At 43.6% G+C, this 25,288-nt stretch overlaps 1 protein-coding gene across 1 annotated transcript in view; it reads left to right on the plus strand.

The window, feature by feature from the left end:
- Nucleotides 1–22,319, plus strand: part of LOC146823085 (uncharacterized) — a 37,031-nt gene extending 14,712 nt beyond the window's left edge. Inside the window, exons 2-3 of the mRNA XM_085606620.1 lie at nt 7,742–7,964; nt 21,983–22,319. Coding sequence (XP_085462746.1) covers nt 7,742–7,964; nt 21,983–22,097 — 338 coding nt within the window. The 3' untranslated portion in view covers nt 22,098–22,319. The remainder of the gene's footprint in view (nt 1–7,741; nt 7,965–21,982) is intronic.
- Nucleotides 22,320–25,288: the final 2,969 nt, after the last annotated feature.

A 25,288-nucleotide genomic window follows, 5' to 3' on the forward strand; every position in this document is an offset into this window, starting at 1 on the left:
CATTAACAAAATAAATCCCTACTGTCAATCTGTCACCTGTTTATCAAAAATAATGAAACTATATTTCTAACTTTGAAAACAGCAGTCTGAAATGCAGGATTTTACACCGTGTTTGACTTCAGCTGTTCTCTGTGGCCGGAGTCCGAAATACCCATGTGCTGACACAGCTGCTTGACACGTAAAGGCGTCGAATTCACACGCCTTTCAAGTCAGCCTTGCCAGCCAGCACAAGTCTGTCGTTCTGTAATGTGTATTTTGGGTCAGCAACAACCAATTCACTCAGATAATGTAAATGCCTTTTAATACCTAATACAGAAGGATAAATGCTGTGACATTTTGTATCTTAATTTATCTATTGCAAAACACACAATTTCCTTTTTTGAAGCTTTTTTATTCCTATTAAATGTGGATTCTAATTTTATCATTAACATTGTGGCAATTTGCACACATGTATAGTGTCTTACTCTGTCAATTTAATGATAGCGTGCAGCTATTTAGCATATATTATATAATTCATTGCTGGATTCTTTTAAAATGTATTTCATTTTAATGATATTTGGCATAACAGAATGATGACAAAAAAAAACATTGAGCTTATTCCAGACATTTTCAAAACTGTGTCATATACTCAGAACACTTAATACAGGGCACTTAAGGCTAGCTATTCTTGCACCAAGAGCGCAATCGCTACTTACAAGTACCACTAATGACAAACCACAGACATTTAAACACACATTTAACCCACAGATCAACACTTAGGACAGAAACAAAAGACAGCCCACAGACTGTACTTAAACCAAACCATTTGTAAATACTAGTTGTAAGTCATATTCACTAGATTTGGCTGGCAGAACACCAAGAAAAAAACGCTCTGCATATCACCACTTATGAATGTTACTAAGTGCACAGACCAGGATCCTTTCTATGTACATATTTAGTTCCTCGGGGTACTAATCACCAAAGAATAAATACTTTTTTATACCTAAACCTAGTCAAGTATCCCCTCTAGGGGAGACGGCTAATTATATACAAGTAACTGCTTTGTTCTTCAGCTCTAATGCTTTCACATAAATGTTCTTTCGCTGTTCTTTTTCAATCAAGGCTTGCTTACGCTTCATTCGTTCATGCACTTCTTTCTCCCACATTCGTACACAATCAAACATCATTTGCCTAGTCTTTTGCCTAAACATACATTGTGCCACATACTCAATCTTTCGTAAATCAAATGACCCATACATAGGCCAACGTAACTCAGGATCCTTACGAGTGTATTTATTCCATAATGCGCTGTACATTATAGAAGAAAGACCATACTTAATATACATATCCCTATTAGGCCTCCCCTCCGGGGGCCCGGTTGTGCTTCATCTAGTTTCAAATTCAAATTGGTACCACTACCAGAGCTACACATCCTATGAAGTGTGCTAAAAACAGGCATGCCAAAAATAGTGCAGAATATGCAGTATTATAATCAAAGTAGCACTTAAGGTACCTTTAGTACGATGTGCCGTTCAAATCAATTCAGATAGAGAAAATTCTCCTCATTACCTGCCTATATAGATTGCAATCCATATATAAATCTCATGACAAACCAAGTTGGCCAACACAAATCTCCAAATCCAAAAGCCACAGTAAGCGTTACTAAATTACCTTACCAATCCCAGGCATCAAAACCAACAGCAAGTGCCACAGAAGGACACTTACCAATCACTTGGTGTCCAGGTTCCAACTGCCAAGTTCTAAAATCGACCAAATGGTCACTGCACGGCGAATCAACAGAAGAGTTCTCTGTCGAGGACCGGCACCACCTGGATGGTCAGATCAGAAAGAAAGGAAAAATGCCGTGGTTGCCAAGACTCGGGTCTCATTGGGCAGCGATTGCGTCCACAGCGAGATTGCAATCCTTCGTCGCGACCAATCCTTTGGGCATCCGAGTCACCGATGAGCCCAACGTTGGGCGCCAATTTGTTGATGGTGACCTCAGCTAGGTCTACCAGTGCAAGGGGTTCGCCCTTCTCTGCACAGAGTCCTCAGACCAATAGGAAGAAGTTGGCACAGAAACTGGAATAGAAAATACAGAGTTTAATAAACCTCATGAGGTGGAACTACATTCAAACAGCACCCTTTGGTACTGAGTGATGTAGCACACAGAGTAGAAGAACCATGGGTCTTTTATACCCACACAGGGGCTCAAAAAGAGGGCGGTACAAGCACACATAGGAGAATTACATACATAGATGGTCATACAGAAATGCACAGTCAACAGTAAAGGAGGAGCTAGCAGTTGCTGCCTCCGGTAGAAACAACCTGACAGCTACAGGTTAAAAACAGATGTATGGACAGTTAGATTCTTCTGCACATGTGCAGAGTAGCAGAGTCTAAGTATAGCCAGTCCTTTAAACAGAGCACAAGGGTAAACAAAATGGCTGCCAGAAATACAAAATGAATTCCACAAAATTGACATGATAGCCTCTAAATACCAGATGGATTCCGCTAATGCTAATCCAATCACAGCCAATTTACAACAACCATCAGACCCTGTCACCAAGTGGTGCCAGCTTCTGAGGTTACAGATACACGAGCCAGGACCTGGGTTATGTCTTGAGGCAAGGCACTGCTTGGTTCCATTGTAATACAGCCAAACAGGAGACAGTGGAGGGCTTCCAGGAAATGGGAAACCCTCCTCCAGGAGTTATAGGACTTCCTGTGCACCTTGGTGTTGTTTATGAACTACAAAGGTACCTCCTGACAATGCATCTTCAGAAAGTCTTCCATCTCTTTGGCCCCTGTGATCCCTTTAGTCTTCCCCACTCACTACCCTTGATCTATGGAGATCCCAATGTCAGCTTTATTTTTGTTTATTGCCCTCGGCAAGAATAGTTTCAGAATCACTAGAAGTCTGAGGAAGAAAGATCTTGTAAGGATGTTGAAGCATTCCTGGCAGATAAATTGTAGACACAGGAAGGCTGTGATCCCATCCATCTGCAAGTCAGCATCAACATCAACTGACCATCTAACATCCTCTACATCAGAACCTTATGACATACTTACAATCCTATATATCACAACTATGGCATGTCATGACATTCCATATAAACCAAGGTAACTAAGATGGAAGATGGAATACCACACATCCCCCTTCATCAACAAATTAACAAAGAAAGAAACAATTTGTGTAATATGAACAACAAATCAAGGAATCAAACAAAATCATTAAGATGTCCAGGTCATTTAGTTGCCCTGGATGAACGTCGAGAATTCATTGACTTTTTGTCATCATCAACCACTGGATCAATACAGGAGTGATCTTCATTAGGAGAATTATCATTAATCTTGCAGTCAAAATCTCCTTTGACTGCTACAACTCTATTCAAGTTCCAAATGCGATGATCTTGAGTTTGTATCGCATTGTTGAACACTTTGATAACTCTTAAAGGTTTCATAAATTTGGATGATGAGCTACCTAGAAGCCCAGGCCGCTTAATCATCACCCAATCACCAACTTTCACAATAGTTTTCTTAACAGTTTTTTTTAAATCAAAATACTTTTTCCTAAGAATGGCTTTCTCTTCATCCTTTCTTTGCACCACCAAACCATCACACACACCCTCCTTGCCTTTAGCTAATTCATATCTGTTGACCCAAGGTGGTTCTACTGTAGTGTTAGGTACTCTACCACGGAACAACAAGAAAGGCGTCTTTCCTGTAGTAGCATGTGGAGACAGCCTATACTCCTCCACCTTCTTTACCACCTCCTTTTTCCAGTCTAAAGAGTGAGATTTAGCTAAAACAATTGTTTCCTAAATAACTCTATTAAATCTCTCAACCATCCCATTTGCCTCGGGATGGTAAAGAGAGAAGGTCATGTGTGATATACCCTTAGAAAGTAGAAAATCTTCCATTTGCTTAGAAATCAATTGCACTCCATTATATGTTAACAAAGACTCAGGAAAACTTTCATCAGCAAAAAGTTTTTTCAAACACTGAATAACATTGTTAGAGTCAATTACCGATAAAAAGAAAATCACAGGCCATCTTGAATACATGTCAATCACAACTAATATGTATGATTGTAACACCTTACTGTGAATTGGCCCAACAATATCCAAAGCAATATCCTGCCAAGGTTTATTAGGACGTTTTCTTAATGCCATGGGTTGTTCACGAGTAAACTTAGATTTGTCACTTAGAATACATGGAATACAATCTCTTACAACACGCTCAACCATCTTGTCCATCCCAGGCCACCAATATGACATGCGTAATCCCTCCCTACTCTTAGAAATACCAGAATGAGATGAGTGAACCAAGTCAATCGGTTCTTTCCTAAGACTGATGGGCGGAATCAATTTACTACCTCGAAATAACATACCTTTATCCACTGACAACTCATTTCGTATAGACCAAAATGGCTTGGTGGACTCAGCTCCATCCTCACAACTGTTCGACTTGTTTTGAACAAGAGACATCACTTCACACAAAGTGGGATCACAAATTATTTCCTCACACCATCTTTCCTCCGAAATAACATCATTATCCACAACGCAAACCCACTCATCATCATCATCAAGTTTATTATCTTGAGGGGGTTCGGAGGATACAAGACGGGACAACACATCAACTACACCATTGTCAATACCAGATATGTACTTTAGCATAAATCTGTACTCTTGTAAACCAATGATCCACTTCGAAATTCTACTGGAGATTGAATCCAAGCCCTTTTTATCAAATATTTCTACCAATGGCTTGTGGTCAGTATGTACCTCAAAATCAACCCCCCAAATAATTTTTGATAGCCCAAAACACAGCTAGAGATTCTCTTTCCAGAACAGAATAACGAGTTTCAGGATCTATCAAGCTGCGAGACAAGAACATTATAGTCTGTATTCCTAGAGGACCATGTTGTTGCAAGACCGCTCCCAACCCCGTTTCACTCGCATCAGTGCTGAGAATAGGTCTAATATTGGGATTGAAGCTACTAAGAGATGGTGCTTCATTAACTTTTCTTTGATGTTAACAAATTCCTGTTCACAAAGATTAGACCACACAAAATCCACTCCTTTGCGCAATAAACATCTCATGTTTACAGTAGAGGAAGCAAAGCCTTTCACAAATTTCGCATAATATTCAATCATGCCCAAAAATTTCATAAGTTCTGTTTTATTTGAGGGAGGACACACATTATTAATAGTGTTGATTAGATCAGCCTTGGGCTTAACTCCATCCCCGGTTATATTGTGGCCCAAATAATTAATTGAATTAGATCTAAATTTACACTTCTCTGCTTTAATAGTCAGATTGTGGGCACACAGGCTCTTTAAAACAGATTTAAGCCTTGCATCATGCTCACTTACTTAATTTGCAAAGATCAGTATATCATCCTGGTATACACACACACACCAGGAAGACCTTTAAGTATGCTTTCCATGACACGCTGGAACACAGATGAAGCTGATACCAGACCAAAAGGCATGCATATAAATCTAAATGTACCAAAAGGCGTAATAAATGAAGTGTAATCTCTGCATAATTCATCTAATTCAATCTGATGGTAGGCCGATGTAAGATCAATAGTGCTGAAGACCTTTGCCCCACCAAGAAGAACCAATAGCTCCGTGATATTCGGTAAAGGATATCGATCTACCACCACATTTTTGTTAAGCTGTCTCAAATCAATACAGAGAGGTAAGTCCCCATTAGGTTTACGAGCAGCAACGACCGGAGCCAACCACTCCGTACCCTCAACTCCCTCAATGATGCCCCACTCTTTCAATTTCAAGACCTCTTTTTGCATATCCTCTCTGACAGCGAGAGGCACATTTCTCACTTTGCAACATATAGGAGTGGCATTTTTTTTAAATATGATCTTATGTCGATACCCTTTCAAGCACCCTAAATCTTCTTTGAAGACATTCGGAAATTCAGTTTTTAAATTACACACAAATTCATCATCACTATCTCTAGATACTGAATAAATTCCATCTCTAAGTTGTATGGGTGGATCAGCATTCGGGTCAAGATAAACTCCCAGATCCCCTTGGTGTATCCAGATGATTATGCTGTCACATTTCTTGGACACATACATTTTTCCAGAAACCAACCTATTCTTATATTCAATGAGACCTACGAAATAGCCATGTAATTTAATGGGCTCTCCTCCATATGCCAAAGGAACAATGTCAGGCATCAATAAAACAATTTTATCTTTTAACTTCTTGACATAGAATTCATTAGAAACAATGGTAATTTTGGCGCCAGAGTCAAATAAAACTAGTGCTTTCTCCTTCAACCAAAATTTCGTCAAAGGTACAAGATTTACCTTTTTGCTTGTTTTCAATTTGAGCCACTATCTGCCCACATTCAAAATCTTCAGAGCTTGATTCAGCATTACAATCATCAAAAATATCCACTTCCTTAACTTTTGGTCTGGGTTTACCTTTACACAGCGCCGTTAAATGACGCTTTTTTTACACTCCAAGGAAGTTTGATTGAGTGCTGGACACTTTTTATCATTTGCAAGATGACCTGCCTTGCCGCACCTATAACATTTTCTTTCTATCCAAGGTTTCACCACTTCCTTCTTATCCTTTGTTAAAAAATTTTCACTCTTATTTTTAAACATATGTACTTTTAAATCCTTCTCATAGTCCTTTTTTATAACAGCGACACATTTAAGGGAATGTTCTATTCTTTTTGCTACTGTTAGAACTTCATCCAGAGTAGGCTCATCACGCAGCCAGAGTTCCTCCCTAACCTTTTCAATATTGCATCCGAACATAAATTTATCACGGATTTGCTCATCAGTGATATTATCAAATTTGCACGAAGAAGCAAGCTTCCTTAGATGAGTTACATATGCTTCAATATTTTCCTCTTCGGCTTGCATACATTTGGCAAACTGGTACCTTTCTAGTATCGTACTAACCTTAGGAAGATAATGTTTATCAAGTTTTTTAATACAAATTTCATAATCATTCAAATCCCTGCTTTCCGTAGGAGACAGGTCTGGCAGATGGTCAAAAACGTCTTGCCCTTCAGACCCTAAACAATGAAGAAGCAAGGAAGATTTTCTATCTGCACTGAGCGAGGGGCCGCAAACTCTAGCATACCTCTCAAACACAACTTTCCATTTTTTCCACTTTATAGGTGGAGATCTAGGACTAGATAGGAAGAATGGAGCTGCTGTAACATTCTGCATCATGAAAATGTATAGCAAAATATCAACAATATGATAAAAATTGTAAATGTGAAATATGATGTTCACAACAACTACCTATAAATACATGTAGTTATAAGATGTGATAAGCAGACAAATAAAATAACAAAGAAACATTCTAAATAAAGTAACAAAAACAATCCATTAAGTGTGTGTGTCACTGTGCTGCAAAAGACACACTGGTTAATTAAAAGCACTAATTTCAAAGTGTGTGTATCACTGTGATGCAGAGAACACACGCGCTGGTTGTCCGAGTACACTCATGAAAGTGTGAGTGTCACTGAATTTAAGTGTGTGTGCCACTGTAATAGAGAAGACACGCAAAATTGCTTTAAGAGAATGTGCACTAGCTTACGATAGTGCTCGTGAAACAGGAGCCTTCATTAACAAGTGTGTGTGTCACTGCGAAGTGCACGCTAATTACTACTAAGATAATAGTGTATCGCTGAAGATGAGTGAGAGTGAACACACGTCAATGAAGAAAGCTTCCAACCGACAACTCAATTTTTACTCTGTTGCCAGGCGACGAAAACCAAGATGGCCCCCACGCCTACACAGGTTTCGTGCTGACGAAGGACGCTCCAGGCAAAGCAACCGGCAACTCGATATTTACTCCGTTGCCAGGTGACAAAAACCAAGAAGGCTCCCACGCCTACGCAGGATACGTGCTGACGAAGGACGCTCCAAGCAATGCTTCAATCAACAAGGAATGTGAGGAGAAGAAACACACCACAATCCAAATGAAGTAAGCACTCCTCCCTTAAAGTTTTCTTTTAAAAGCAACTCGCGCTCCAATTTGCTTTCAAACAGGTCTCGCACCGTGGGTTGTAATTCACGATGAGACAAACTCCTCACCAATACTTGAGAGTTAGTAAACGTTTATCCAGCTGGACATTGTTTTTTTAACGCTTAATCAGTCCAGACCCTCGCAAACTCACATGAACGATAAACATGCAGGAACAACTTATAATTAACGTTCAGCTCACAGTCTCAGGAGAACAAATAAATAACTCCTCTTAGTCCCACGAGTACCAGGTTAAGTTTAAAGTCATGGTGTAGCAAATAAGAGTACTCAGTAAATTAGGAGAGAATCAGGACTTGCCAGTTAGTGATATAAGATAAACCGTTCCAAAAGTAGCCAAAAAGAAAGGTTATCTCTCACCAATCCTTAGTGTTAGGATCTTCTTCATCCTGCCGACTACGCTAGAGAAGCATTCCTGGTAGATAAATTGTAGACACAGGAAGGCTGTTTCCAAGAAGTTTAGTTCATGAGAAAGATCCCATCCATCTGCAAGTCAGCATCAACATCAACTGCCCATCTAACATCTTCTACATCAGAACCTGATGACATACTTACAATTCTATACATCAAAACTATGGCATGTCATGACATTCCATATAAACCAAGGCAACTAAGACGAAGTTGGAATACCACAGATGTATTCATGGATCTTCACTTTTTTTCTTTTGTTTCTGATACTTTATGAAAAGGATTACAAATTAACCTAATAAATATGTTAAAATCGTTCAACTTCACTGAACTTTTACATCAATTCCATCACATGGTGATAGATTTGTCATGTTCTTGTCAGATAACATTTGCCGTTTACTGTGACCAATCTACGAGAGGGGAAAAGCTGGGGAAACACAGTTTATCTTTTTTGAAGCTGAGAAGCTGAGATCTTTTGGTTGTTTTTTGCATTCAGGCCTGGTAAAAAGATTGGAGCTGACCTGGGTAAATAGTGGATTTTTCTATTTCCCGCTTCATAACAAACTTCAGTGAGGTATGAAGCATTGTATGTAACTGGCCCTTACCATTACTACTTTTATGGTGCACTGTTTTCCGACCTCAAAAAGAATAACTTTCTTTTTGAGATTCGATCTCGTGAGTTTCATATGGCCACAAATACAGGGGCGGCTTCTCTGCAATGGTTGAGCGTCGCCCAACTGAAAAATAAAAGGCTATTTTATTTTCATGTTATTTTTCAGCTGCTGGCTGAGACAGCGTGTGTAGGGAGGGGAGGGGCCAGGCCATGGGAGGGGGGAGTAGGAGTGGAGTGCACTTCTAAGTGTGCACATGTGTTTGGATGGCCGTCTTAGGCCGGCCAAACACAAATGACGGCCATCCAAACACAAATGCACAGTTAGGTTTCTCCAACCCAGCTGTATTGCACAACAGGGTTGGAGAAACAGCACAAACTCCCTATGCCTGAATGAGTGTTAAACCAGCCTGCTTAGGCCAATCCCTGCTCTGCTCTCATAGCATGAGAGCAGTGCTGGGATTGCACAGGGAGTCCCTGCTGCTGTCCCAGTGTCTGCAGAGACGCGAGGCAGCCAGCAGCTTAAGGTAAGTCCCTTTTATTTTTATCTTATTAGTATTATTATTATTCACCAACCCCCCGCATGCTCCCCCTTCAGCACTCTCTCCCGCTCACCATTTTTTGTTTGTGGCAGCCGCCACTATACAAATATCAGTATTCTGCCAGTCTTCTACTTATTCTTGGTGGCAGCATTCTGCCGCACCTTTGAATAGTCTGCTGTCTGCTTCTGTAGACCATAAATGGCTGCAAAACATGTTTTGCTAGAGAAGTGGCCTTGCTTTCCTGGAAGTAATGCAGTAACAGTATCAAAGGGATTACGACTAGCGAGGCAAAGTAGATCCTGTAAATATCCTACTTTCCCCTAGTAATTAATCACTTTTTTTTTTTTTTATATTTCAAAAACCTTTATTGACAAAAAGTAAACATGTAGGTCAGCACAGCAGGAAGTCACATATCCATGCGTTACCCCCCCTGATCCGTAGGAGGTGGGGGGGGGGGGAAAGAGGGAGGTGCAGTTTACACGGCCATTTAGCCGACATCCCGGAGGACCGGCGGCGTTTCAAGGGGATCTACACACAAGGAATCTCATTGCCATTACTGCAAATATCAGTGGCAGCCCCAGCCCTCAGACCCCACTACAGACCATCATGTATGTGGGGCAGTCCCACCAGTTACCTCCTTCACCCGCTAACCTGAACCACTCCCTGAGTTTCTGTAAAGCAAGTCCCAACGCCCCCCCTCCCAGCCCACCCACCCCACGCACGTCGTCTCATCATTCTCGCATCTGCGTACTGTCCTATCCGCCGTCCCTGCATCCAGCTGTAAGCAGGCAAAGCAGTGCTCCACTCTCGATTTGCCGTCCACTCTGCAGCCGCCCTCCGTCTCCCCCACGGTTCCACTCAAAGCATGCCACGCTCCTCCGGGTAATGCCCGGCCACACACTCAGCCCACCGGCGCGCCTCCTGAGTGTCACGCCGACCCGCCATCCAGTCATGCGTCTACCAGCGTGCGCTCCAGTATCACACCTGCCTCCGCCTCGTTGTGTGCATCAGATCCATCGTCCTGTGGCGCTCCCCGGCCCGCCCCCTCAGCTTCCCCAGCCGTCAGATATGTTCTGTACAGTCCCCAAAAGTTCTTGGGGCGGCTCTTCGGGGGCAACAATTCACTATATGTCTCCGCCTGCGTGCAGCAATACAGCATATCTCTGACCCAGCGTTTTTTAGTGGGGAGCGGCCCCCTCATCCAGCACGACGCCACAACGCGCCGGGCCGTTAAAAGCGCTATGTCCCTCAGGCGTCTAAGCGCCCGCGGGAGTGGCTTGGAAAAACCCAGCAACGCCAGCGCCGGGTTAGGCTGTATGTCCTTTTCCAGTATCAGGCTCAGTTCCAGGAACACTGCTGTCCAGAACCGGGCTATACCCGGACAGTGCCAGGCCATGTGTATGAAGTCCGCTACCGGGAAATGGCAGCGTTCGCACTCTGCCGATGGGCGAAGCCCGTACCTGTGCAGTCTTTCTGGGGTGTAATAGACCCACTGCAGGAACTTAAAGTGTATCAGTCGGTGCCTACCGTTTAACGACACCCTTTTAGTGCTAGAGCAGCAGTAGGTCCACATCTCGTCCGTTATTTCCATTTGTAGGTCGGCCTGCCACCCCCGTCGCGCCGCCGAGCACTCGGGCGCCCGGTGCTTGTCCCCAAGTTTTTTGAGAGTCGAAACGAGTTTGGCTGGGGCCACCGTTTTGATGACATATGTAAGTTCCGGGACCTCTGGCGGTTCCTCCAGGTCCGGCCCCAACAGGGCCGACAGCGCACTACGGATCCTATGGAATTGGAAGCGCTGGAGCTGGGTAGCCCCAGGCCGGGCCGAGCGGATCTGGTCCCACGTCTTAACCACCCCATCCTGGAACAGGTCCGCCAGTGTGGCGATGCCCAAGGCGCCCAGCGCCCGTCTCACCCCAGCGTCCCTCAGTGGGGGGAGCCAGATCGCCCACTCCACTCGCATCAGTGGGGAATACAGTAGTTCGCAATCCTGCGCCCTCCGGATCGCATGCCATGCATGGTTCGTGGCCTTTAGGGAGTCCAATGTTCCCACCCTGCGGTCCACCGGCTGGAAGACAGTTGCCGGGAGGGGAAGCGGTTCCGCAAATAACCGCTCCATCAGCGCGTGCGGTATATCCGTGGTGGCATGGACCCACGTATGTAGGTGGGCCGCCTGCGCTATCCTATAATACCTTTCCAGGTCCGGGGCCCCAAGTCCCCCCATCTCGTAGGGGAGCGTCAGGACCTTATACTGCACCCTAGGCTGCTTACCGCCCCAGGCCAGCCGAACCAGGGTCTGGGTCAACTGCGCAAAGAAAGCCTTAGAGAGTACAATAGGGATGTTAGTGAAGAGGAACAAAAATCTCGGCAGGACCACCATTTTCATGATGGCCAATCTGCCCATCAGCGACAGAGGGAGTTTAATCCACACCTCTACGTCGTCAACAAGGTTGGAGTAGGCTACCCCGTAGTTTTCCCGGAGCAAAACCTCCGGGTCCTTGTGCAGCCGGATCCCCAAGTATCTGACAAAGTCAGTTGTCCACTGTAGGGGGTATTCCATAGGGAACGGCACTGTGATCGGGGTCAGTGGGAACGCCAGCGACATAGTCCAGTTCACCTGGAGGCCCGAGAGAGCCCCAAACCGGACTACCTCTCTCAGCACGGAGGAGAGATTCTCCTCCGGGTTGCGGACTATAGTAACGTATCGTCCGCGTAGGTAGAAATGCAGATCCGATAGGTGGGGAAGTTAATACCTTCAAATTGATGATACTCCCGCATTGCGCACGCCAGCGGCTCCGCCACCAGAGCGTACAAGAGGGGAGAAAGGGGGCACCCCTGACGAGTACCCCTGGAGACCGTGAAGGCGTCTGTGACTCGGTCCCCTATGCGCAGCCTGGCAGTAGGTCTGAAGTATAGTGCACCCACCATCTGCAGGAACGGTTCTCCCAGACCTAGTTTCCTCAAGACTCTCACCATGAAGGGCCACTCGACAGAGTCAAACGCCTTCTCCATGTCGAGGAAAATCGCCAAGGCCTTACCTCCCGGGTGCACATGCTGCATGGCTCCAAGGACTGTGCGAATGTTATAAGTGAGGTTCCTGGACGGGATGAACCCCGCCTGCTCCGGGGCCACCAGCTCCGGCACCAGTAGCGCCAGACGCGTAGCAAGGACCTTTGCATACAGCTTGGCGTCAACATTTATCAGGGAAAGCGGCCTGTACGAGCCGCACAGATTCGAGGGCCGCCCAGGTTTCAGAATGGTGACGAGCAGCGCCTCTCGCATCGAGTCCGGCATGCTACCCTCCTGACAGATATTTTCGAAAAGGGCCATGATGTGTGGGAGAAGTTTATCCTGAAAGGCCTTGTAGAACGCCACCGTTAGCCCATCCGCGCCCGGGGCAGTGCCCGCCCTCATGCCCCCCAGTGCCTTCAGGATTTCGTCTTTTTGCACCGGCAGCGCCAGGAATTCCCTCTGCAAGTTTGGCAGGAAGGGCATTTTTATCCCCTTCGCTGCTGCGGACATTCCGCTGCAGCGCTGGGGGGGGCAGGGGGGCAGCGCGGCGGGCCTGTGCTCATGACGGAGCCGCTCCGTCATGAGCCACAGTTGAGCTGTGCTCATGACGGAACGGTTCCGTCATGACTCCGCCCATTTGCGTTGTCGCCCCGCACAGGTGGGGAAACAGCGCCGCGCAGGCGGAGCGGCCGCCGACAGGATTGACATGACGGAACCGTTCCGTCATGAGCACACGGCAACCGTGGCTCATGACGGAACGGTTCCGTCATGAGCAGGGAAGGGGTTATATAACTGAGGTAGTCGTCTATCTCCTCCTCCATTTGGGAGGATTTTGCTGTATACAGCCCCGCATAATAGTCCCGAAATTCTTCCACTATCTCTGCCTCGTCAGTAATCACCGACCCAGATGCAGTCACCAGTTCGTCGACGACTAAGGGCCGCCTGGCGCTACGGAGTATCCCCGCTAATAGGGAGCTCGGGCGTTCGCTCTCCCCATAGGTGCGAGCTGTGGCGTATTTACCCATGTGCTGCACTTCCCTGTCCGCCTCGCTGTTGAAGTCTGAGACTAGAGTCTGAATCTGGGCGGCCACTTCGGGGTCCGTGGACCCCCTATGTCGCTCCTCCAACTGAGCTAGTTGCGTCTCCAAGGTTAGTAATTAATCACATTTAGCAAGATTAATTGTTTTCAGATGGACAAAGTATGTTCTACAAACACCAACGTTAGAAATACAATCCATTTGATCACGTGATCAACAACCCCCAGTAACAATGAGTAAAGGAAAGTTATGCTCTAGAAAACAGGCTAGACAAACCCTGTGTGTAATACATACGTAGATAGTGTAACTCAAGCTTCAGGTTTTGTAGGTGTGGTTGGTTTTATCTTTAACCTACTCACTACGAATAAATGGCATGTAAATATTGGACCAATTCCTCTGTAGACCCTAATCATAAATACATTTGAGCTCTTTCAAAATAAAACGTGTGCTAAGAATTCAGCATGTTGTTCAGTCTGATGGTCATTTTATCTCACTCTACCATTAAAAAAAAAAAGAACCTGACACCTGCGGTGCATTATAATACAGCCTTATAGGCCACTGCCGCAGACTATACCAGCTGTTAAATGCCCTGAACCCTAGTTATAGGTCCAGCTTGCAGGGAGAAGGGTTATAAGGCTATTAGAACTCCACTAAGAGTAGAATGTTCGAAATTAAAAAGGGAGAAACAGAAAAACAAACATTGGAATGATGAAGGAGAAGGCTTATAACAGTCATTATACGCCAGAACCACTTGTTTGTCTTCAATGGAGTGCTCAACATTCCAATGTTCTAAAATAGCCTTATAGCCCATTGCTGAGGACAATATCGGTTGTTAAAGGCCCTGACCTCGAGTTATAGGCCCGAGTCGCAGGCCCGGGCCTATAACAACCGATATAGCCCGAGGCAGAAGACCTGCAAGCCTATTGGAACATTCCACCCACTATGGGTAGAATATTCTAAATTAAAAAATGGAGAAACATGAAGACAAGCCTTCGAATGTTGGATCTGTGGGCTTATACCAGCCATTATAAGCCTGGAGTTACTCTATTGCCTTCAATAGAACTCTCAACATTCCAATGTTCTAATAATAAAGTAATTTCAGTTATGAAGGAACCTGGTGTCGGTACAGCATGTTAATACTAATTTTCAATTTCTTAATCAGGGTCCTTATTTGCTTATTGTACCCATGATTAGGCCTAAGAATTCCTTTTTTCTTGGGATGAGGCCATCTACCCTGCTGTTTTGAAGTACTAAAACTTTACTGATTTAGAGGACTTCAATCTACATGTGGATAATGTGCCCTTTGACAAATCAGATCTTGTGCTGGTAGTGACCTGTATGGCGTTGTACTTGCAGCAACTTGTCACTACCGCTTCTCATCAAGCGGGTTACACTCTTGACTTCATTATTTCTAATTTGCTAATTATTTGTCAACCTACAGTGCTTTCCTGGCATGATGGTCATTATTTGATCTCATTTAGCTGGACAGGGGCAATATTGTGAATGATTTAACCAGGGCAATGTTACGTCGCGAGGCTGAAATAAAACCGACCCCAAAAAGCTCCCTTAATTACTGTCAGCATCATAGCTAATTATTTCGGGTGATGTGCACTCCGACCCCACCTTAGCATATCTCTGGCTTCATGACGCTGTCGGAACCCTGGCCGCTATTAAAATTGTTAAAGCTAAGCAGAGCCCCATCAGCCCCATTGATTTTGCAGGAACCTTTGGTCTTAAAGAACGTTTGTCAACTATTGGAACGCACATAGAGGCTGAATTATGATAAAGATGATCAGAGGCGTAGTTCAGGGGGGTGTTTAGAGTGTTACAACCCTCTAATGAATATTTTGTCTGATAAATAGTTGGGCACAGGTGCTTTCAGTCAGGTGAGGCTTTCGAATTCAACGAGGCATGTTTATAAACACAGACAAAAACGCACATACACTCCCTCCCTCTCTGTTTTGAAAGTCCTCGAAAATGTTGATTATTTTACAAAATATTGTTTTTCCTCTCACTTATTAATTCTTCCAATCCGCATTCCTCTCACTTTAGACTGCCCCTTAGGCCCCTCTCATGCTCCCTCCTTGTCCTACTATGTATTTTACTATTATATGCCAGCCTGATTGTTGCGAAAATCTGAAGCTCACCCCCCCCCAATCTTACTGAACAAGCTACGCCCCTGAAGATGAGAAAGAGTCTTATCAAACAGCTTTAAAACTGTCCCACAAGGCAATTTAATCGGTCCAAACTGTGAATTATGCACATCGCTTTGCTGAGGCTAATAACATCCCTGGCGAAATATTCAAAATCACTACGTCCTATCTGAACCCTAAAGTCTGTAGCCCAGGAATTCCAGCCTCGTCTGAACTATGCAAGAAGTTATCTACCCTGCAGTTACTCTAGTTATTTTACCTTAGACATTTGATGATTTGATCACCTCAAAACTTGTGGGCTTTTTTAAAATGTTTTCCCCAATTTCTATTGGTGCAAACCTGGCAGACCTTGTTACAGTGCCAATCTGGGTCTTCTAGTGACCCTTGTCTCCCTCCTTAATACTTGGGAACTCCGTAAAGGCCAGAAGTACCCATTCTTCACCAGCATTTTAACAACTCACTAGAGTCATAAATGGATCTGGCTCAACTTCAACTTCAAAAACACTTTATTTGGTTTTTCAGGATAAAAAACTTTAAAAGTTCACACACTAAAAACATAAACACGTTTCCATAAAAAAGCATTAAACATACAGACTCAGCCGTGGCCCGAGCAGGTAAGAGCGGTGAGGCAGTGGAGCCGGCTGAGGGTGGATTTCGACAGACGACGACGAGGAGGGAAAATTAATTATTTATTTAATTTCCCCTCATGGTCGTCTGTCGAATCCCCCCAGCCCCCTAATCCGGCGCCCCGGCTCTTACCTGAACGTGCCGCGGCTGGCAGACATACAGTTCACCCATCAGATAAAAAGCATTTCCAATATTTAATTCGTGTGCAAAGTTCTCACACTGTTTACGTATTAAAATAACCCTCTATACACCCTTTAGACACAGCAAAAAACTCACCTCAAAGGAGTGCCTTTTTTGTAAAAAATGTGACACTGGTCGGCACTGCCTAAAATTACCTTTTCTGTAGAAACGGCTTTAAAAATTTTAACTGTGGTAATTCATAACATTTACAAAACAAAGTAAGAAGCAAGGTATATTGTTGCGAGTTGCCATCACACAGGCAATTAGTTAGTTTGGCCAATCCTTCGTTTACATGAGGCAAACAGACACAACGATGGATAATATTAAATCTAAAGCGAGTCAACACAAATCTGTATTGGGGGTTGTAAACATGTTCTAGATATGGTTGAATACGTTCAACAGATTGTATTGCACCATGCGCACCTTTGCACATTTCTTTAATGACCTGTCCTCCTCAAACATATTCAATGCTAATTCTGACTGAATTGGAAAAGGGCTAAAGTAGTTCCTTGACTGAAAAAACCTTTGGCCAACCCTTCCGTGCTTTGTAAATTTTGACCTATTTCGCTGATTCCTTCAGCCTCTAAAATTGCTGGAAAGGTCAGTAAATTTCCAGCTGTCCACTTACCTGGAAGACAACAAACTCCTACACTACATTCAGTCGGGTTTCCATCCCCGCCATAGTATGGAAACAGCGCTCGTAGTGATTATCAAGGTTTTTAAAATAGCTCAGGATGAAGGTAAGAATGCTGCCTAGATCATGCTAGATCGCCCTGCATCCTTTGATACCGTCTTTCATCTTATTCTTATCCAGCTCCTGTCTCGGATAGGTATTTGTGGTACTGCATTGGTCTTTGACCAGAAAACAGCTTGCTTTTAAGGAGCTGTAGGGCTCCTCTTTAAGCCTAGCATTATTTAATATCTATGTGGCACCTAGCTAAATTAATATAATCATATGAGTTTGAAAGTATTTCATATGCTTATGATAACCAGTTACTTCTCAGGTTTGACCATTCATCAACAAACCTATCTGCAACTCTATCTTAGCCTTCCAGAAAAATTGATCAGAAAACTACAAGTGGTAGAAAATGCGGCTGAATGCCTTATCCTGGAAATACCAAGAGGGACTCAATTTCACAACTTCTTCATAACATGCATTGGCTCCAGATCAAGAAGAGGATCTTATTTAATCAATTTTCACCATTCGCTGAGCCTTTAAAAAACTTGGTCTTAAGTAGATAGTGGAAAATCATCCATCTAGAATTTTTAGGTCCATGTCTGCCATATTAGTTAGAGAACCAAGGTTTCGCCGGACTAGAGAGGGAAGCTGAACCTTCACTGTTTTAGCAAGCAGAGAAGGGAATCTGTTCCCTTTGTTCCTATGGTATTTTCCTCATGATCTTTTATTTAGAAACTGACAAAAAATTGGGCAACCCAATAGACCCTTGGAGGCTTGGGTAAATCAAAATCTAGATACGGTATGAGTACCTACAAGGGATTTTTTTCAACAAAGAAAATCTTCTTGGCTCACAGAAATACATTTATAAAATTTATCAGTGGCTTCAGGCAAACAAATGAACAAAATACATTATATTTATTAAAAGCGAGTATATCGTCAAAGGAAATGCAAGAAATGCAAGACTGGTGTATACTTTAAAAGCACAAATTTATTTCGAAAATTCTCATTATAAATAAGCGTGCAAAATACAAGTCACATGAATACAAAAGTGACTGAGATAGACTATCTTCACGGCAACTGTTTTCTCATAAACACTTTTGTTATAGCCCATTTCAAATATTTTCAAATGAGGAGGACATCATTAAGTATACAATGACCATTTCCAGAAAGATCATTTATACATGAAAATGGGTGGAATGTCAGTGAACAACAACAGCCAGCAATTGACACTGTGCTGTTTGGGAAAGAGTTCCCTTCCCAATTCTGAAGAGCGTGATATATATGCTCCATTCTAAATAAGACTAGTGGTCATGGAAGCATAGTCATTTACTGTGAGTCTCTACTGCAGCCAGCAATTGACATTGTGCTGTTTGTTAAGGAGTTCCCGTCCCAATTCTGAAGAGCGCAATACATATGCTGCATTCTCAATAAGACCAGCGGTCTTGGAGGCATGGTCATTTACTGTGAGTCTCTACTTTTTGTTCCTATAGATTTTTGGAGATCATTCTGTGCTCCATCTCTGTGCGTCATTATCTAGATGCTTTGTAAATCAGATTACCTTCATTCATTGATCTAGTAAGTTTGCATAACTTATTATTTCTGCACTAAGCTGGTGAATGTTTTCTTACTTTAGATTAATACTCAGGGTAAGAAACTGCTTGGATCTTGTAACTAGATTTACTTTCACTTTTGTACCAAGCTGGTGAATGTTCTCTTACTTCAGTTTAATGCTCAGGGCAAGAAACTGTCCTGGATCACGTCACTTTTCATTCTTTTTCTGCAACTTAGTTTTTCCTGGATTTGTTCTGATGACACAATTTTTCCTTTCCTTTTCTCTTTTTTATCACAGGTGTATATCTCTTTTTTCATTGGTAGTACTTTATTGACTCACGCAATTCTTTGGATTATTAGTTTTATATAGGGGTCTTCAGTCCAGATAAGAACATTTAGTCCTGAAGATGGTCTTATAGACATTAGCATGAGACAAGACCGAAACGTCAACATTCCACCCATTTTCATGTAAAAATGATCTTTCTGAAAATGTTTATTGTATATTACATGATGTTCTCCTCATTTGAAAATATTTGAAATGGCCTATAACAAAAGTGTTTATCAGAAAACAGTTGCTGTGACTATAATCTATCTCAGTCACTTTTGTGTTCATGTGAGTTGTATTTTCTACCCTTATTTATAAACAGAATTTTCAACATAAATTTGTACTTTTAAAATATTTACCCATCTTGCATTACTTATGTTTCTGCTTGTTTATTAACGCGCATGGCTACCTGAAGGCTTCCCCGTTCTGGCGGGTACTGTGCTGAGAGTAGGGCCTCTGTTATGTTATGGTATAGTATTTATAGAGCGCATGGTTCCCCCAACAACAGTGCGTCCCAATGCTGACTGTCAAAAGAGAGTGAAGAGTCATAGAGAAATTAGTGGTTAGAGAACAGCCAGGTCTTCACCATCCTTCTAAAGGTCCAGTGATCAGGGGTGCTGTGGATAGGAAGGGGTAAGGAGTTCCACAGAGCAGGTGCCAATGCTTTGAATGAGCGGCCACTCGCTCTGGTCCTCCGTTTCCGAGGGACTCTGGCCAAGTGCAGATCTACAGAGTGCAAAGCGCGTGTAGGTACGTAATGCAAGCACATATCGCTCAAGATTCCCGGGCAGATGCCTGAGAGGATCATGTGAATGATACACAAGGCTTTGAGGAGTATTCCCTGTTCCATGGGTAACCAATGAAGCCGGCGAGGAGATTAGAAACATGGCAATGTTTAGGAAGAGTGAACAGAGAGCAAACAGCAGTGTTCTGGACGCGTTGAAGCCTTTTGATCAGAGATTTGTTGGATCCCAGAAGTAGCACGTTGCAATATTCCAATCTAGCCATAATGGAAGACTGGATGATCAGCTGCCGGGTTTGAGAATCAAAAATACCTAGTATTGGCTTTAGGCCACGTGGCAATCCGAAACAGTTGCCTGCCACTAATTTGGCATGAGCCTTGAAGCTGAGATCTTTGTCCACCAGTATTCCCAAGTTCTTAACCACAGGTTTGGGCATGGGGGGTACACAAGAGCAGGGGACCACCACTGGTTGCCCCAAAGATGAGAGTCCCTGCCTACCAGAAGGATTTTAGATTTGGCCGAGTTCAGCTGCAGACAGTTGACAGCCATCCACTCAGATGGCAGTTAGATCATCTTTAAATTTTGCCGAATTCTGGCTGGGGTAATTAGAGAAGGTGATCAGCAGTTGGGTGCCATCTGCGTATGACACCAGAGAGATGCCCTGGGCTTTCGCCATCAGAGCCAATGGTCTGATGTAGATGGTAAATAAAGTAGGGCTCGAAGCTGACCCCTAAGGGACACTGCAGCATAATGGGTGTGTGCGGGAAAAAAAAGGAGGGGCAATAGCTTGGAAGGTCCAATTGGCCAAAAAGAACAAGAACCAGGAGAGGGCCTTGCCATCGACACCGATCTCCACCAGGCGATGGAGCAAGATCTTGTGGGAGCCTGCTTTGAAGGCCACACTCAGATCAAGCAGAATTAATGCCGTAGTTCTGCCCTCATCTAAGGGGGTCGGCAGCTGTTTTATAACTGCCTGCGTACTCGGTACTGTGCCGTGGCCAGAAACCGTTTTGAGATGTGTCCAGTATTGAGTTCACTTCCTGGGATTGAGTTAGAATTGTGTTAACATATGATTCCATGATTGTAGATAGGAATGAGAGCAACTAAATCGGTCGGACATTTTCAGGCTTGGACACGTCTAATGTTGACTTTTTCAACAGAGGGACCACTGCCGCTTAGTGATTGGCTCACCGAATGAGCGGACCAGAGAGGGAACAGGGTTAACAATTAGAAAGGAGGCGTAGTGATTGGCTACTTTGCCTTTATAAACCAGAGGAGCGGACTGTTCAAAATACGGAGCGTGAGTTGCAGAGAAACCGCGAGGGGATGCGTAGAGGATGGTGAAGACTTCTGAATTTTCACAGGTACTTGGACAGAGAATTTGTGAAATAGGTTTTTGGAATATTTAGGTTACTTTTTATGTTGGGGAAAGGTTATAGAAAGTGTTTTCTCCTTTTTCTCTGATACAGATAATATTTGTGTTAGTCGAATTGGACAGACTGCATTAGAAATAAAGTGTCTTGGATGCACTCACCAATATTACTGGATAAAGGTGAGACCGGTTCAACTGCACTTGATCTGGGAATATAGAAATGTAGCTGAGAATTAAATAGGGTGGCGAAATTAAGTATGTTATAGATGATTGGTTCTTAGGACTTTGAGTACAGGACAGAGACAACAGAAGTAGGGTCATAAAAGGGGCAGATTTCGATCAGGAATGTAGGAATAGAGACTAAGGAGAGAACAGGGACAGATTGATGCATACGAAGAGGGTTCTATAGAAGGATTTTGTGTTTGGTACAAAAAATGGGGTGTTTATTGCAATGAGTGCTATGAATATTACCCATGGGGTTTATTATATCACCAATTGTGTCATTTTTGACTGATAGAGATGATGTCTGTTACAAACTAGAACTACAGGTTTAACATCCTGATTAACTTGGGAGCCTGTTATATAGGTAGGAATAAATTAGAACAACTTGTTTACTATTCTGATTTACTTTGGAGCATGTTATATAGGCAGGATTTGATTTGAAGGTGTGAATATATGGACAGGAAAGTCTTGATTATGATGGCATGTTCTCGTTTATTTCACAGCCCTGATGATGTCCCGGGAGGAGACGAAACGCGTCGGCTGTTGAGAGTATTGGACATTAGGAATGGAAGTATAACCTCTCGATCTAATGATTGGATCATACAATATTTTATATAATTGGAAAGTAACGATGGATGGATCAAAAGGATGATAAAGTGATTGGATCATAAAAAATTGGTAACAACGATTGATGGATCAAAAGAAAAATTTGGATGGATTAAAAGGAAAACATTTTTTGGGCAAGAACATTTATTAATGGATAAAGGACTAACCGAGGCATCAAAGCAATAACACATTGGTACATGAACAATTGGACATTCTCCATGTTTAAAAAATATGAGATTTGAGAATAAATGTTTTTGAATCAAAGATATTTGTTTGGAAATATTGTGTATATTTGTAGTGCTCCTTACAAGTGTGAAATTATTTCAATGTAGGGATGGTTTAACGGTGACCATTCGTTAAGTGAGCACTGGTAATTTAAATATTTTGAGGAAGTGACTCCCTGTGCGCATGGGTGCGGGACCCTCATCGTTGTGGTACATTTTTTTTTATCATTAATTCTGTCTTATCACCATTCAGCATTAGGCGGCAGCTTGACATCCAGCAGCGCAGTTTATCCAAACAGGTTGCCAAATGTTTATTTCCTGGATTAGGGCCTTCTGTAAGAGAAACAACCAGCTGGGAGTCATCCGCATAGGAGACCACTGACAGGTTAAAGTCCTGCACTGAGATGGCAAGCTGGCGCACATGCGCACATATATATTGAACAACGTGGGGCTGAGAGACGATCCTTGAGGGACACGACAAATCATTGAAAAGCTGTCAGAGAAGCAGTCTTTGTCCATGACTTGGTAGGATCTGTTTTCCAGATACGAGGTGAGCCAATCTAATGCTTTGCCCTGAATTCCCACCTTGCAAAGTCTATTTCTTAGGATCTTGTGATCCACTGTGTCAAATGCCGCACTTAATTCCAATAGTAAGCTGGCGGCTGACCCATCCTACTTTTGTCGATATATACTCACTTTGAATTAATATAATGAAGTTTCTTAATTTGTTTACCTGGAGCCACTGATAAGGGCTTTATAAATGTATTTCTTAGAGCCAAGATGATTTTCTTTGTTGAAAAAAATCCCTTGTAGGCCCTGGTACCTTATCTAGACTTTTATTTAGAAAAGCACTCAAGAACTACTTATTTGCATCATACTATTGGCATCAGTGCTAATTCCTGGCTGCTGGTCTGGCACCAGGACACTTTGTCCATGCATTCAAGGTGGGTTTACAGCAATACAGCACTAGGGTGCATAGGTGCAGCAGATTTCTCTTAAAACGTTTTGCAATCCTTGCCTTTGTATGCACGCAGGAGGTGGTTGATGTATTTTCTGATGCATGCAAATAGAGGTAGCTGATTCAGAATGCAATGTATCTAAGACAGCAGAAAGATAGGGGGGGAGGGGGGGGAAGTCCTATAAAAGCAGACAGGCGAAAACCAAAGCATGGAGCTAATGAATAAGACAGGCAGTTATTTGGATTTAGGTGTAAAATATATTATTGAAACAAGTTGGTCTTCATGTTCTTTGTGAACATTGAATGTTCTTCATTGTTCTTGTTGTTGGTTTATAGTGGCTTCTGTTGCTTTCACCTTCATTGTTCTTGTTACTGGTTCGTAGAAGCCTCTTTTGCTTTCGGCTTCATTATTCTTGTTGCTGGTTGGTAGAGACTTTTGTTGCTTTCGGCTCCATAGTTCTTGTTGCTAGTTGGTTGAGACTTTTGTTGCTTTCGGCTTCATTCTTCTAGTTGCTGGTTGGTTGAGACTTTTGTTGCTTTCAGTTTCATTGTTCTTGTTGCTGGTTAGAAAAGACCTCTGTCGCTTTTGGCCTACCACAGCCACTCACTGCCTGACCCCTTCTTCGGATTTCTTTCTGCTGAGGATCATGAAGTGTTTGGCCTCGCTGGATATGTGGATCCTGCTAGGTTAGTGTCTTTGGAAGTAGAGGTTATCTCTCCTCTCTCTTCTTTCTAGTAAAAATAGCAATTACTGCTGTGACCTACAGAATCTTTAGAACCAAACTGAAGCCAGTTCTTGTGCCTCCAGCTATGATGCGCCACTTTTTTATGAGTCGTGAAAAGCAGGCAGTCAGACAGGGCCCTGCACGCAGCATCACTTGTCTCACTTGGGTATGAGTAGATTTTCACAGCAGAATGTTTGGCTGTGTCTCTTTTGAAGAACACATAACTAGGGGTTTGCTGGGTTTCTGTGAGGGATTCTTGTGGAGAGAGCTTTCATGTAGAGAAGCTTTTAGTGCCAGAGAGAAATCAAAATCAAATCAGGTGTTTGTTAAGCACGACTACTCACCTGTAAGGGTCTCAAGGCGCAGGAGGGTGTGGGGGGGAAGTTCGCAGGTACCAGTCCATCAAGGAGGGGGTCTGTCGAAGAGCCAGGTTTTGTGGTTTCTTGCGAAGATGGGGAGCGATGTTATCTGTCTGAGGTGGAGCAGACGGTCGTTCCAGGCTCTGGCCGTGTGGAAGGAGAAGAAGCGGCCTCATGATCTGGTCTTTCTGGTGCGGGGGACCACGACGTAGGAGAGCTGGGCTGATCATAGGGTCCTTTGGGTTGCGTGGAATTTGAGTCGGCTATTCAGGTATGCTGGTCCGGTGTCGTGGAGGGCCTTGTAAGCGTGGGTTAGCATCTTGAAGCTGACTCTAGCTACGATGGGGAGCCAGTGGAGTGTGCGCAGGTGCTGGGAGATGTGGCAGTGTCTTGGCAGGTTGAGGACCAGTCTTGCGGCGGCGTTTTGGATGTTCTGTAGCTTGCGGTTGAGGTTTTTGTTTATTCCAGCATAGAGTGCGTTGCCGTAGTCGAGCCTGCTGGTGACCAGGGCGTGAGTGACGGTCTTTCTGTGTTCGAGGGGGATCCATTTGAAGGTCTTACGTAGGAGGCGGAGGCTGTGGAAGCAGGAGGACGAGACAGAGTTGATCTGGCGGTCCATTTTGAGCTCTGATTCCAGGATGATTCCCAGGTTGTGTGCGTGTTCCATGGGGGTGGGTGGGCTTCCGAGTGTGGGGGGCCACCAGGTGTCGTTCCAGGCTTATGGGTTTGGGCCCATGATGAGTACTTACGTTTTGTTGGTGTTTAGTTGTAGGCAGCTGTTTTTCATCCATTTGGTGACGGTTTCCATGCCTTCTCGAAAGTTGTGTCTGGCGGTGTTGGGTTCGTTGGATAGGGAGAGGATGAGTTGGGTGTCGTCTGCGTATGACATAATGTTGAGTCCGTAGGTTCTGACGATGGGGGCGGGTGGAGCCATGTA

This window comes from Triturus cristatus, chromosome 5_2, assembly GCF_964204655.1.
Source record: "Triturus cristatus chromosome 5_2, aTriCri1.1, whole genome shotgun sequence".
NCBI classification, from domain to species: domain Eukaryota; kingdom Metazoa; phylum Chordata; class Amphibia; order Caudata; family Salamandridae; genus Triturus; species Triturus cristatus.